At 44.3% G+C, this 15,834-nt stretch overlaps 2 protein-coding genes across 2 annotated transcripts; both read left to right on the forward strand.

The window, feature by feature from the left end:
* Positions 1-1,203: 1,203 nt before the first annotated feature.
* LOC139442105 (uncharacterized) lies at positions 1,204-1,953 on the forward strand. The gene has a single exon (XM_071222907.1). It carries the CDS (start codon positions 1,204-1,206, stop codon positions 1,951-1,953), a length of 750 nt encoding a protein of 249 aa, XP_071079008.1.
* A 6,070-nt stretch (positions 1,954-8,023) lies between these two features.
* On the forward strand, positions 8,024-14,205 carry LOC139443000 (uncharacterized). The gene is made up of 2 exons (XM_071223927.1): positions 8,024-8,660; positions 12,085-14,205. The coding sequence occupies exon 2, from the start codon at positions 12,110-12,112 to the stop codon at positions 13,280-13,282; it is 1,173 nt and encodes a 390-aa protein (XP_071080028.1). The 5' UTR covers positions 8,024-8,660; positions 12,085-12,109; the 3' UTR covers positions 13,283-14,205.
* The last annotated feature ends 1,629 nt before the right edge of the window (positions 14,206-15,834 follow it).

Genomic DNA, 15,834 nt, shown 5'->3' on the forward strand with positions numbered 1-15,834 from the left:
CGATCTGTAATTATTGTCAACATTAGCTCGATGAAACGGGCCGTGGCACAACCATTGCCTACGGAACCGGAAGTATGTTTAGTTGAAGACAAGCCGGTAATGCGTCACGAAACCTCCTCATGTGTCTGACACAGTGGTTCGTGTATATGTCACTTAATTGTATGTGTTCTGAAAATAGATTTGATCATGTTTGATAAGCTGTCATAACCAAGTGTTTGTGCAGTGCTCAGTCACTGACTACCCCTGGTAATACTCAACTATCCAATGTATACAGATCTAATCCGCAACTCTTTCTCACAGATATAGCTGAACCTCTCCATGTGGAGGGTCACACCAGGTTAGGATTAGTAAGCACAGAAGTCATGTTATGTTAAAGGTCACTAAACAATGAATCCATAGCGAAGTGTGCCAGGGTGTGCTCGTCCTGTTTGACGCTGCTGGGCTGGTGAAGTAGACATTTGGCGTACCCCATCCTTCTTATGATGGTTGTGTTTCAATGGTTCTGATTTGTTTATAATAAGAAAATGCTACAACTGATGAAGCAATATCATCTTCTTAAGGTAATGCAGCTCAGAAGGCTGCGAATGATAACTATGAGTAGTTTAGTCAAGATCTCATGATCTACCGTCATCTGTGGACGATGTTGATAAAACTGTTGATCTGAATGTGGTTTTAGCGTAGGAGTGTGGTTCGCCATAATGAATAAGGAATATTGAACAGACTAAACCTTAGAAATCTAACTTCTTAAGATAATGTTCTTATGGCTATATTCAGAAGGCTTAATATGTGTGATGATGATGATGCTGATGATGATCATCATCATCATCAATTACACATCATCATTACCATCATCATCATTTATTCACAAAGTATAGGCCTACGGTGCTACAGCCAATTTTTAACATGTCTCAAATTATAAGCGTAGAAAATAAACATTCCAATTATTTTGCAAAGTATTCAATTTTTTATCAGACATTAACATTTGTGTAAACTAGGAAATATATAATACTTTTTTCTTCTTTTTCTTTTTTTTGGGGGTGGGGGGTGGGGGGGGGGGGGTGGGGGGTGGGGGGGGGGGGGGGGTGGGTCATCAAATTACGATGTCAACTGTGTCCTAAGAAAAATGCTTCTTTGGCGTCGTTGTCAAGTGTAGAGTCTGTGTATTTCATCATTCTCGTCACCTTTTAGATACACTGATACACCATGGCTGCAGAACGGGGGAAGATGCCTGCTGCAGATGAGAAGTGCATCCAGACACATATAATGGACATAGAGGTGGAGCTGGACGCCAAGGACATCACGGGAACTCTCTACTCCAAGAACGTCATCGACCTGGACGACATGAAACACATCGACGCAGGCACAAGCAGAGTTGAGAGAACAAACCGGTTCCTAGATATCCTCATGTCAAGAGGTACACAGGCACTTCCGGTCTTCTTGCATGGACTCGAAGTTATGGGGTACAAGGACCTTCACATGAAACTCACAGCTACAAAGGATTCCATCAAACCGATTATAAAACAACCTTCTGAAGCACAATTTAGAAGCCAGTTCCGGGTCCTGCATCAGTACACCGAGAGGGTTATGGCAGAAGTGGATACACGAGCTTCCAAGATGGATCTGATATTTGAATCAAAACGAAAATATGCCACGCAAGAAGAACTTAAAGTTTTGAGAAAGGATTTAGCTACCAAGGAGGAATTGATAGCATTTCGGGATGAAATAGCCACGTCAGCTGCAAATGTGACAGAAACTCTGAACAACATATATAAAATGTTTGAGGAAAATGTAGACCAACAGACCTTGAAGGGTCAGAATGTAGGAAAGGATGACCTCGTGGCCACTGCTCAGACACACACTGACGAGCTGAGAGAAAAGGTTTCCTGTTTGGCAGAAGCAAGTAGAAAGCTGGAGAAGATCGTCAACCGCCACGACACAAATGATTTGAAATAAGATATACAGAAATGAATATAAAAGAAAAAGAATGCTGAATCGCATTATGAAAGCAACATGGGGCAGATATGGTTCAGTCGAGGCCTGCCGGAAACGAAAAGAAGATATTGTAAGATTTTATAAAATATTGTGATAAATATAGACTGATCACTGCAACACACAACAATACTGAATTTGAAATACGCGATGTGGCCGAATTCACGAACATTGACCATGAATAAGGAGGTGTGTTAATATATATTATCCAAACGGCTTTAGATGTTATTGCGCATGGGATTAATGTATAACAAATCTGTTACTCAATCTGATCGATTTACTTAAAAATATTTGTACAATTCATGGAAAGAAATAAGGCTTGTTGACTTGTGAATAAATAAGAAACCTCCAGTGATCCATATAAAAAACAAGAGCATCTCAATTGGAGTAACCCTGTTCCTGTTTGAAAGTCCGAACAAAGTGTAAAAACACAGGTAGGAAGACATTGTTTGTGATCGATACCATCTGTCCAATACCCCAAACCTGATCCTTACCACAACCCGTCCACTCTGTGTATTAGACTTTACAGATATCTTGAACTGTTCAGCCTGCGGAGGGGGGTGGGGGGGGGGGGGGGGTGGGGGGGGGGGGGGGGGGTGGGGGGGTGTGGGGGGGTGTGGGGGGTGTGGGGGGGGGGTGTTGTGGTTAATATGGAAATATGGAGCGTGGCAATGGTTTAGACAAGATCCTAAAGTAAATGAATTTCCAGTGGATTGAGTAAGTTGAGACACTCATGGGAGGTGAGGCAAAAATTCGTGGTGCTTCCATTGCATATTCATCATATATATTGATAACATTTCCATACGCGCTAGACAGAGGTCCCATACATACAGCAACACGTCGGCCACAGCCGAAGCAGACCCCGTGAAGTGTGGTACATGTATTAGTTAGTCGTTCATGGGGCTGGTGGTGATAAATACTAGGCCCTAACCCGGGGTTCAGTGAAGTCAGATTAGGTTTTGCAACACAAGCTACTGCCATTGTTAGACAGGCCTACCAACTGGGACGTGTACGTGGGAGGTGTTGGCGTGTACACGGGTGTTTGTGGCGCGCTGGAGTGTGGCAGTAGAGAAGCAGCGCCCGACATTGTGGATACATGTGTTCTTGTGTGTTTCACTGACTTTGCTGAAGCGGGATAAATGTATTGATCACAAATGCCAATGATTACATATGAAGTTCATGTAAGATCAGTTTTTTCCCGTTTTACTGTTATAGGCTACCAGGTTTCCGCGGCGACTAACAAGATCGGTTGGTCAGGCTTGCTAAATTGGTTGATGCATGTCATCGTATCCCAGTTGCGTGGATCGATGTTAATGATCTTAATTACTGGCTTGTCTGTTCCAGACTCGATTATTCATAGACCGCCGTCATATAGCTGGAATATTGCGTGTTTCTGAATCAATATCAAATAGTGACGATACCAGGTGTTCGTGGAAAGGTGAGCGTATCCTGCCCCACCGATGGCACAGTCACAAACACATGCAAAGGCAAGTCAATTGTTTACCGGAAAACAACAACATGGGATCAAGTCAAAATATGGAATTGCATGGGACATCATTTTTTTTCAGTTATCCTTCAGATTTGGAAATGTCATAAAACGTTTTGAAAGCTTTGCTGACGCCTTCAATGTTGTAACCTTGATAAAAGAACCTTTGAGTTAAATGACGCTCTTTGAAGTCTTGGTAGAAAGAGCATGTTCGATTGCACCACAAAAGCTGACTGATTAGGAAATTATCAAGCGTGTTCATGTGACCTTGACCTTAACCTTTGTCCCTTAAAGACTTAGGTGCATGTTTGTAAATATAAGAGTTATATATCATTCAATCAATCACTCTAACTTATAAATAGAACCCAAATCTGAACAAATCTGCCAGAATTCTTTACCCAAACAAGGTTAGAGGGATGTGATTGACCAACTCCCTGTGCAAGAACCTGACTTCAGTGATAAACACCAGATTGCAACACTGGTGCATTACTAGCAAAATTATAACAGGATCACAGGCTTGATTTAGACAATTTTATTCAACCATTGGCTTTATATTTACATTGCAAGCCATGATAAAGAAACATGAAGGTTTTATTTCATTTTAATTGACTTCTCAATAGTTGGTGATTCTATAAACCATGAAATATTGTTCGAACCTCTTAAACCTTTGTGTTAAAGGAACATTCTTCAAGTTTGTTGTGAACATGTATTCATCATTACGTGTTTGTGAGAGAACTGATCTTCAAATGGAATATTGGGATCCGCCAAGGGTGTACTCTGAGCCCCCAAATCTTCATTCTTGTCATCAACCAGCTTGGTACGATGTTGGAGGAGGAAGATGCGACAGGGGATTTTATATGTCTTCATATTTCTAATGTGTTTGTATTATAATATACAGATGATGTATCATCTGTATCTGACAGACCCGTGAAGATCCGGGGTAGAATAGATCTTCAGCAACCCATGCTTGCCATAAAAGGCGACTATACTTGTCGTAAGAGGCGACTAACGGGATCGGGTGGTCAGGCTCGCTGACTTGATTGATGTATGTCATCGATCCCAATTGCGTGGATCGATGCTCATGATGTCAATCCCTTGATTGTCTGGTCCAGACTCGATTATTTACGGACCGCCGTCATTTAGCTGGAATATTGCTGGATGCGGCGTTAAACAACAAACAAACTGTATCGGACACTGCTTCACAGTATCAAGGGGAAATTAGTGTTTTAGAAAGTTTTTGGCGCAGAACCCTGAATGAAATTTTCAACAAAACAAAAATTATGGTATTTCAAAATTCGGGTCCTCTGTGCATAAATGAAAAATAGTTGTCAACACGTACACATATGTTTTGGAAAATATCTGTTTACAACGAGTTGGCGGTGCACATGTTTTGCAAATCCTGCAATCGACCGAAATCTGCACGACAGTTTACGAACCGGATTTCGATTTCGTTGCGCGATTTTGATTGGACTATGCATAGACTCGTTAGTCCAGCCAAAATGTAACTCCATAATGCAGTATCACCAAACATTCCGAACAGTTAAGGGACCGATCTACATATAGTAAATGATTATAACTCTTGATGATAATAGTAAACTTACACGGGCATCTCATATAAGACATATCTTGCTTAGATGTTTTTTTCATTTACAAGAATATGGCTGTCTCAAGACATTGGTTTCTTTTCATCAAGGCAATCTCCACACACAGATTTTAAGATTGCTTCTTTCAAATTGGCATCCATGAAGGACAGGACTATGGATGTAGATAGTTAGCCCCAACCGAGACGAGAATCTCGCCATTCCTCTCAACAACCCCAAAACAACTGAAACCCTTGTAAGACTGACGTCAACCGACATTATCCATTATATTACATGTTTGTACTGAAGATAAGAAGCAAATCACCTGTCGCTGTAACCTAGAGTGTATTGTATGCCAGCCGCTTTTTCAGGGTGTACATTTAAATATATTGTCCATCTTGTTTGTATTATAGGCCTCTGGCCTTAAGTACAGAATAAAGTCTGCCTGTCCCTGGGTAAATTCAGACAAGAATAAGTCAGAGGGTGTCTGATGTAGTTCTGGGTGCGATCAGCACTCTTGATAAAAGGTCCTTGGTAACAAAATCTGGATGAAGAAGTAATAAAATCCTAGTGAATAAACACGTGAAGATGATGACATGTGCAAGTACAAATGGATAAACAAAAACTATGGAATACTGTAAGGGACATTCTCGCGATCTCGACCTTTGGAAACGAGCTAAATATGACAAAAGTGCGAGAATGCGAGATGGCGAGAATGTCCCTTACAGTATTCCATAAAATCCAGGATTTATACCATGCAGACTGTCATCTTGGCATCGGGAACTGAAGAGTAGCAGTGGAGCGTCGTGTTACCTACTTCAATCGACAATGACGCTGTCGTGTGGTCGTCGCTGTCGCTGCCATACACACAGCTGGGTAGTAGGTTATTAACGGTGACCATGTGGCAACACAGCCTCGCACACGATGAGTGGGAGTAGGTAAGTATAGCTTATAGCTATTTTCCTGCAATTTCACGACGGGGAACACCAGAAATAGGCTTCACACATTGTACCCATGTTGAGAATCGAACCCGGGTGTTTGGCGTGACGAGCGAAGGCTTTAACCACTAGGGTACCCGACCGTCCCTGGGATTGGGACAGAGAGACCTGGCATGGTTATATAGAGAAGAATGCCTTCGTATCCTCATCAAAATTGTATTACAGCCTTTGTGGACTCATTATTATAATACAGAACAATACCCAAATATGTAAAACTTTAAATGAACTACTATTATGATACCGAGTTTTCTAATATTTTAATTTTAGGAATATTAATTATTTTAATCCCCACTTTTTCGAATAAGTTGATAGTGAAATCTTGTAGCCCATTACCAGTTTCAGGAGTGTGAGTGAGTGAGTTGGGTTTAACGCCACGTTTAACATTATTCCACTTATATCACGGCGTGTCAGTTTCAGGAAATATTACAAGGTCATCATGATACATTTACAAAAACATACTAAGATACTTACATTCATAAATATAAATCGTCAACGCCAGAGAATAACCAGTCTCGATTATCCCACGAAACAGATTTTATTGATCGAAAAGGCGAAATAGCGGTGAAAATTATGGGTGAGTGTTTTTAGGTGAATGAGTAAGTAAGTAAGTGCGTGAGTGAGTGAGTGCGTGAGAGTGAGTGAGTGAGTGAGTGAGAGTGAGTGAGTGAGTGCGTGCGTGCGTGAGTGAGTACCCTACATCACAGTCCGGAGCATCTCAGGGTCTCTTCGTTATTCTCATGTCGTCATGACACTGGTCTCTTTTTAAGAGATTTAAAGAAATTTGCTTTTCCTCATAAACCGCGACATCTGCAATAGTAATCATCTCACTAATTGTTGTAATTCTGAGGAAAACACCCCTCACAGATACAGTGTTGAATCAAATAAAGATACAGTGTTGAAAGATATAAATATAACAGTGAGAGGCTGGAGTTAGTATTTCAATCCACAGTTAAAGTGGTGTTTCCCGGCGCCACGGTACAAACAGACCATGCAGGGGATACATTATACAGCAGAGATCATAATTGTTGGAGTGAGAGAGTTGGGTTTAACGCCGCTTTTAACAGTATTCCAGTTATATCACGGCGTGTCAGCTTAATGTGGGAGGAAAGCCCGAAGTGATGCAGGTCTCAGATGTTTACAACATTGGCGACACCCACGAGCACGGGTATGGTGCTGACAAACCTAGAAACATAATCGAGGCGAACCGAGGTTCGAACCCTCAATCATAAGTTTCTGGCGTGACCAAGGGACGCATCTCTGCCCAGCGAATCGCGGCACCTTAGACGACTGGGCCACCCGTGACCCATCATAATTGTTGGATCATTTAATCAAAGTTATAAACATGATAAACGTCCATTATAAACATAAAATCGATATATCTTACAATATGTTGATGTGACTTACACAGGAACCCCTAATGAGTCGGTATGTATGCGATACAGGAAGTGAAGTCGCTGACACCGATGACAATTAACAGTGAAGCGTTTGTTAGGTAATACATATCCGGTTTTGTCAGCGCTTGTGTGCTGTAAATGATTGCTTTAAACCTCTTTACCTTGTGAATTTACTGTTTTCCAACTTTGTGTTTTTCTGCTCTGGGATTCCTGAAGCAAATATGTAAAAGACGGGCGTTATGATTTATAACGAGAGGGAGCCCCGGCACGGCCTGTGACTGTTATTAAGGCAGAGATTATATTCATTAGATACACCTGTGTAGTGGACGCGCTCGTGCGTGGCTGACTGACTGGGTCTGTCTGTTGACATCGCCGGGTGGAAGCGGGGTAGCCGGCCGACATATCATCTTTCAGTCGCTTCTCGCTCGGCGTCCGCTAAATAGACGGGTATTGTTCGGGTAGATGCGGCGATGGTAGGCGAACAAAGCGGGCTTGTTTGGTTGTCTATGAGAGAGGGGAGAGCGTGACAATGGACGCGGCAAGACATATGTAGGTATGCACGCTCCACTGGCTGGGCTGAGAGGGATGGGCTTGATCTACTTGTCTGCCTGACTGCCCGGTCGGACGCTCACATTCCAGTCGAGTCTGGCATTTGTCCAAGCTTGACTGCCACAGTAGCGAGGACATGGGGCGTGGCTGCGACAGCTCCCTACACTACCTGTGTCCCACAATCACACGAGATACACGTGTATTACCCGCCTGGTGGACCCCAGACACACTAAGAAGCACCGTGACCTCGAGGCCACACGTTAACGTGGTCTGACGTGATACCAGAAGGAGGGTAGTTTACTACAAAGGAATACAATCCATGGACTAAAGTTATAATCTCACCTGAAGGAATACTGCTGTGTTAAAGCTCGGCTAGCTTTGAGGAAGATGCCAATGTGCAGGTAGAGAGGGCGATGGCGACTGGTCCAGCACTGGTGGGATGTACTGCCTGAGTGTGCATCACCAACACACTCCCTCTCTCGCTAAACACCTGCATAGCCAAGGGACCAGCTTTATATCTAGATGTATCTGTGTGTCGTGTAAAGGATCGACCTCGCCTACATGTGTGTGGTTCTACTGAAAGACTGAAATCTCCTACATGAAGATATGCATTCAAATAAACCAAGAGACATTCTTCCTTATTTGTAGACGATCAACAACACATGTAAGTGTTTGAAAAGCAAATGTGTTTTTCGGATATCATTGTATTTGTGGGTGTGGTTGTGGGGGAGGGGGTGTGTTTGTGGAGGAGGGGGTGGGGTGCAGGCGGAGACGGGTTGGTACCTACCTAATATTTAACTACGTCTCTCGGAAGGGAGGTGTGTGTGTGTGTGTGTGTGTGTGTGTGTGTGTGTGTGTGTGTGTGTGTGTGTGTGTTTTCTGTAGCCAATGGTCATCTCCGTCTCTTGAATGGGTAGGTGTGTGTGTGTCTGTGTGTGTTACGTAGCTAATAGTCATCTCCGTTTCTCAGAGGGATGTGTGTGAGTGATTGTGTTTGTTTGGTGTGTGTGTTATGTAGCTAATAGTTATCTCCGTCACTCGGTGGTGTGAGTGTGTGTGTGTGTTTGGTGTATGCGTGTGTTATGTAGTTTATAGTTATCTCAATCTCTCTGAGGAATGTGTGTGTTTGTGTGTGTGTGTGTGTGTTCTGTGGCGTATAGTCATCTCCTCTCGAATTGGGAGGTTTGTGTGTGTGTGTGTGTGTCTTTGGAGTGTGTGTGTGTTCTGTAGCCAATAGATATCTCCGCCTCTCAGAGGAATGTGTCTGAGTGATTGTGTGTGTTTGGTGTGTGTGTGTGTGTAATGTAGCTAATAGTTATCTCCGTCTCTCGGTGGTGTGTGTGTGTGTTTGGTGTATGTGTGTGTGTTATGTAGTTTATAGTTATCTCAATCTCTCTGTGTGTGTGTGTGTGTGTGTGTGTGTTCTGTAGCGTATAGTCATCCCCTCTCGAATGGGGAGGTATGAGTGTCTTTGGAGTGTGTCCGTGTGTGTTCTGTAGCCAATAGGCGTCTCCATCTCTTGAATGGGTAGGTGTGTGTGTTTTTGGTGTGTGTCTGTCTTTGTGAAGGTGTGTCTGTGTGTCACGTAGCTTATAGTTATTTCCGTCTCACAGAGGGATGTGTGTGATTGTGCGTGTGTGTGTTTGGTGTTTGTGTGTGTGTGTTTGTTTGTGTGTGTGTGTGTCTGTCTGTGTGTAGGTGTGTGTGTGTGTGTGTGTGTGTGTGTGTGTGTGTGTGTGTGTGTGTGTGTGTGTGTGTGTGTGTGTGTGTGTGTGTGTGTGTGTGTGTGTGTGTGTTACGTAGCTAATAGTTATTCCCGTCTCAGAGGGATGTGTGTGTGTGTTTGGATTCACCCGAGGAATGAATGTGTTTGTGTGTGTTTGTTTGTGTGTGTTTGGAACCACCCGAGGAATGAATGTGTTTGTGTGTGTTTGTTTGTGCGGTTTTTTTTGTTTTTTTTTGTATTGTTTTGTTTTGTTTTGTTTTGTTTTGTTTTGTTTTGTGTGTGTGTGTGTGTGTCCGTCTCTCGAATTGGGATGTATTTATGTTCTCCCCGTCTGTCGGAGGAATGTGTTTTTTTTTCTGTAGCTCATACGAGGGCTGGTCAAAACGTTCTAAGCCTGACTTCTAACTTTCAACTATAGGCCACAACAAAGTGAACGAGGCAATGTAGTACATTGTTTGAGTACTTCATTGCAAGTGTATTTGGTCTGTTGAGACCGTTTGTATTTTAGTGACAGACAGTTGAACCTGATATGGTTCTGGACACAGACATGGAAAAAAACAAGAACCGAGCAGTCACCAAGTCTTTGAATTTAGAGAAAAATACTCCCCAAGACATTCATGACCGCACGTCACAAGTGTATGGGGATAACTGCCCAAGCTGTTAAACGTTGGGCAGCTATGTTTAGGGCTTGATGGTTACCCCTGGTCTGGTCCATCAATGAAACTTCATTCAAGGAGATAGAAAAACTTATACTGTCAGATAGACGTATTACCATTGTTGAACTTGAGGAAGACACATGGATAGATTGAAACTATTATTCATGAACATTTACAGATGAAAAAGATATCTGCTCGTTGGGTGCCAAAGTTTCTATAATCTGATCATAAAGAAAAAAGAACTGACATTGCCAGAGAAAATTTAGAGATAATTAAGAAGGATTTCGTCCAATTCAAAAAGAGATTAGGAACGGGTGATGAAACATGGGTCTACCACTATGATCCCGAGTCAAAACGTCAATCCATGGAATGGCACCATTCCACTTCTCCAGCACTAAATAAATTCAAGTCTCCAAGAAAGTGGTGGCCACTACTCTGGGATGCAAAAGGGTGTGATCCTTGTTGATTCCTTAGAAAGTCAAAAGAAAATTGCCGGGCCCTACTGTGCTGATTTCCTTCATCGCATGGGAAATTCTATCAAAGAAAAGCGGGCGAGGAATGCTGACTGCTGGAGTTCTACTACTTCATGACAATGCCTCTTCTTACACCTCTCGACTTGCAAAGGCTGCTGTGCGACAATCTGGGTTCAAAGAGCTTTCTCACCCTCCACACTCGCCAGACCTGGCACCAAGTGATTTCCACCTGTTTTCTAAACTGAAAAAAAACACCTCAAGGCTGCCGCGAATGGGTTTTTCAGGGTGACTTCAGAAAACGTCTTCCTGACTGGTATTGAAAAGCTTCACTATCGATATAAGAAGTGTATTGAAAAGCAGTGAGATTATGTTGAAAAATAGAATTAAATATACTTTCCAAATTGTTGGTTTTGTTTGTTAGAATTAGAACTTTTTTACCAGCCCTCGTAGTTATCTCGTCTGTCGGAGGTGTGTGGGTGTGTATGTGTATGTGTGTATATGTGTGTGTTTTGTTGCTAATAGTCTCCCGAATGTGGAGGGGTATGTTTGCAACGTAGCTACTACCATTCCCTACACGACAGGAAAGATAAATTGATGAATGCACATTCAGGATGGTCACTCAGGATGTATCACTTGTAGTTGTCACCTGCGCCATCGTCGTCAGCCTTGCTGTGTTTATACACCACGTGTCCAGCTCGTGCATTTTCCCTCGTACCTGATGCCAGGCAGCTGATGCTGTACTTCCTGTATGGGGTACAATAGGTCTTCCGCAACCCATGCTTGCCTCCCCGTGAAGACCCGGGGTAGAATAGGTCTTCCGCAACCCATGCTTGCCTCCCCGTGAAGACCCGGGGTAGAATAGGTCTTCCGCAACCCATGCTTGCCTCCCCGTGAAGACCCGGGGTAGAATAGGTCTTCCGCAACCCATGCTTGCCTCCCCGTGAAGACCCGGGGTAGAATAGATCTTCAGCAACCCATGCTTGCCGCAAAAGGTGACTATGCTTGCCATAATAGGCGACTAACGGGATCGAGTGGTCGGGACCCCTGACTTGGTTGATGCATGTCATCGTATCCCAATTGCGTGGATCGATGCTCATGGTGTCAATCACTGGCTTGTCTGGTCCAGACTCGATTATTTACAGACCGCCGTCATATAGGTGGAATATTGTTGAGTGCGGCGTTAAACAACAAAGAAAGAAACACGTAAACTTTCTGTACTAATTCTGATTCCAGAAGAACAGGTGGGGCAGGGGACACCATGGCGAGTGCTGACGTGGAGGATGGAACAGTCGACTCCAAAGAGACCCAGGACGTGGAATCGGAGCCACCTGCCAAAAGGCAGAAGAAAGAGAAATACAATCTTCGTCAAAAGACGCTGGTGACTCGCATCCAAACTGAGGAGAGGTTGGTGGCGCCGAAACAACCGAAGCCCAAGAACCGACCTCCTCCCCTCAGTAAATACCGTCGGAAAACTGCCAACTCTCGAGAGCGAGGTCGCATGCAGGAAATAAACACTGCGTTCCAGGAACTGCAGACCGTGCTGCCGACTCAATGTGTCCAGGCAACCGACGGTTCTAATCTCACCAAGATCACAACGTTGCGGCTGGCTGTTAACTACATTGCGGCACTCCGGCAGGTCCTGGGAGAGTCGGGCAGTGCTGGAGATGGTCCTCCTGCCGCAGGGGAAACTTGTGCACAGTCGACTGACGCCGTTGTTGCTGATTCTGGTCATCACGGTGCTACCGACGTTGTTACTGACGTTACTGACGGTGCGCCCAATAGTCTGCACGGCGGTGGGCCTGTTGTGGAGGGCGGTACTGTTGCCAGCAAACTGGAACAACCTAACCGTGTCGTGGATATCCAACAGAGTTCTCAAGAGACAACAGAGCATGACCAGGGAAATACCCAGGATAGTGTACCAGGTGCTTATACCCGCTGCGTGTTTGACTCCCAGGGTAGGGCGGAGACAAGTACCTGTTATAGGTCAAGGACGCACACTGAAGGTACTGATACTGTTCATGGCATTAATGACGTCAAACGACCTGAGAGTGACCTTCCCCCCCTGACTGACGTCATCTTCCCCATACAACACAATGTACAACACCGTGTACAACATGTAAACAGTTGTATAGATGCAGTTGTAGATACTGACTGTAGTCCCCTGGAGAACGGTGTCCCGTCGTGTTTAGGAGAGCAGCGTTGCGAGGCAATGACGAGACCGGCGCCTCCGTACCCATACAGCACTGTTGGGGAGTGTGCCGGGGGTCTGATCTGGAGCACGCCACCCTATAGTCAACTGCCAACATACTCGGACATTAACCCACTTACAGACGTCTTGACGACAAACGGCGAAGCATTAGCGAGCACCCCCACCAGCATCTTCGTCAACGACGACATGGGTATAATAACAGATGATTTCCTAAACGATTAAACCCCTCGAGCTCCCATCAACGATCGGATGCAATGATGTCGGCAGTGCTAATAGTCTATATTACGTTATGCTGTATTCGTTGAATATGTAGTATTAGACATTGGATTATAAAGGGCTCATACAATTTTCTGAAGACTTATGTAGAAAAAACCATATGTTATACATCATTTCTGAATGTGACGATATTCACAACAATCGACTTCAACGTGTTGCCAGTTGGTCCCTCTAGACAGATTTCAGATTTGTTACACGTTCAGGTGTCGGTTTCTTACACCTTCAGGTGTATAAGTCACGGTTGAGCAGTGATCCCCCAGGGCAGATATTGTATAATGAACACGTGATGGACACGTGCACAACGTACACATTATCTAAAGGATAATGCACGGGGGGAACGTGCAGAACGTAACGGTATCTGGGCTATAACGCACATGTGGCACGTGAATAACGTGTACACTTTCCAGATACTAATACACGAGTGACGTCGGGGTTAACGTATACACTAGCGTTTTAAGCACGTGTCACGTGTGCATAACGTGCATTATCCCGGGTGTAATGCACGTGTGACACGTGAATAACTTATACACTTTCTTAGGGATAATGCACATGTGGCACTTGCATACCGTGTACATTATCTCAGGTTTAATGCACGTGTAACACGTGCATACCGTATACATAATAAACCTGATTATTGCACGTGACGCATGTCTAAAGAATACATTATCTAGCGTATAATGCAGGTGTGACGTATGTCCAACGTAGACGTTATCTTTGGTATATAATATACGTGTCACGCGCAGAACGTCGACAATGAGCATTACGTATTCGAGGCTATTTTACACATGTTGTACAACCTCACGATGCTCCACGAGATTCTGAAGCGCGCATAAAATATACAACATTCTTTAAAGTATAAATATACATTATTTTTTTATATTCATAATGCGTCTTATATCAATAAATAATTATCTGTGAAAATGTTTTGTCTGTATTTTAATTTGATTTTAATTTGTACAAGACTACTTCTTATCACAACGTTTACAGGGAACATTTGTCCCTCTGCAGAACTTGAACACACTCGGGTGGCCCCGCGTATGAATACCATTGTGTAGGGCAACCAACAGACGAGGAACCCCTTGAGAGTGGTCCAGTAATAGCACACTGAAACATGTCGTTGTAGCAGGATCACTCGGGATATATGAGGTTTTTGTGCGACCCTCGTAAGGTCGGTGCGTGGTATAACACCTACAACATATATTGTAGACTCTTCAAAAAGAGAAACGCAAAGCCAGATTTGTTTGAGATAGGAAAATACATTTATACGAGGAACCGTACAAGGTATTGAGTCAAAATGTTGTGCAGAGAACACTTGGTGATTGTAGTCATCTCAGTTATCGGTACATAGGAAAAGTCCAAGGTGAAGGTCAGCTACCATCAATAACGCGTATATCCCCCGTTGGAATCGACAGCGGCCTGACATCTCCTGACCATGGACGAGACGAGTATGCGAAATACATCTGGGGAATGGTTGCCCACTCGGCCTGCAACGCAAAAGCCAACTGCTGCAACGTTTTGGGTTGTGGTTGACATCGGCCTAGCCGTCTATCCAATTCATCCCACAGGTGTTGTATCGGATTCACATCCGGGGACCTGGAGGGCCAGGGGAGAACGTCAACGCTGTTGTTATGTAAACAGGCTCTTGAGATCCGTGCTGTATGCGGTCGAGCGTTGTCCTGCTGGTGTACACCGTTGTCGTTGGCTGCAATTGGGAGGACGTGTGGTAGGAGAATGTCGTTGATGTATCTTTGAGCCGTAAGACTGCCCTGGATATGGACCAAACCTGTTCTGCCATGATGAGAGATATCCACCCACCAAACATGTCCACTTCCTGTGCGCAGTTTCCGGCATATCGTTCTTCCCGACGTCTGCAGACCCGTGCTCTTCCATCCCTTCGACGGAGGAGACATCTTGATTCGTCGCTGAACCAGACATCTCTGCATCGCAGTTGAAGCCATACCCTGTTTTGACGACACCAATGCAGTCGTTGTTGACGATGTTGTCTACTCAATATGACACATCAAACAGGACGTCTAGACCTGCTGCTCTTACAGCACGTACAGTCTGGTCGGAGTTTCTGCGCAGTCCGGGTATCCGGGATGCGGTTGAGGTGGCTGTGGCCGTCCTTTCACGTAGGTGGCGCAGTCGGATGTGTGGATATTGGGTGGGGGTGGTACTCATGGTCGTCCCGACCTTGGCCGATCACGTGTTGACCCATGCTGTTGAAACCGATCCCATGGTGATGGTGCTGGGCGCTACATTGAAAACCCTGGCTACAGCTGATCGGGATTCCCCTGCCCGCAAGCGGCCTTGTTTCTTTGCACTATTGTTAATGTCGGCATGTTGTTGAACTGTCACTGTTCGATTGACGCAGATGCCAGGCAAGCAAAGACCCTATACTATACTGACACTATAAGATATTAAACCTCTTCTTTTTGCACCTCTTGGTCCGCTAATTTTGCTTTTATGGCCAAAGATATCCGAACTGCGTTTCTCTT

The sequence above is a fragment of the Haliotis cracherodii genome, unplaced genomic scaffold (genome assembly GCF_022045235.1).
Source record: "Haliotis cracherodii isolate W230 unplaced genomic scaffold, xgHalCrac1.p SCAF_5, whole genome shotgun sequence".
Lineage (NCBI taxonomy): Eukaryota > Metazoa > Mollusca > Gastropoda > Lepetellida > Haliotidae > Haliotis > Haliotis cracherodii.

Bases quoted from the DNA above. Each gene is read 5' to 3' on its own strand.
- LOC139442105 (XM_071222907.1), top strand. From the start codon at position 1,204: ATGGCTGCAGAACGGGGGAAGATGCCTGCTGCAGATGAGAAGTGCATC.
- LOC139443000 (XM_071223927.1), top strand. From the start codon at position 12,110: ATGGCGAGTGCTGACGTGGAGGATGGAACAGTCGACTCCAAAGAGACC.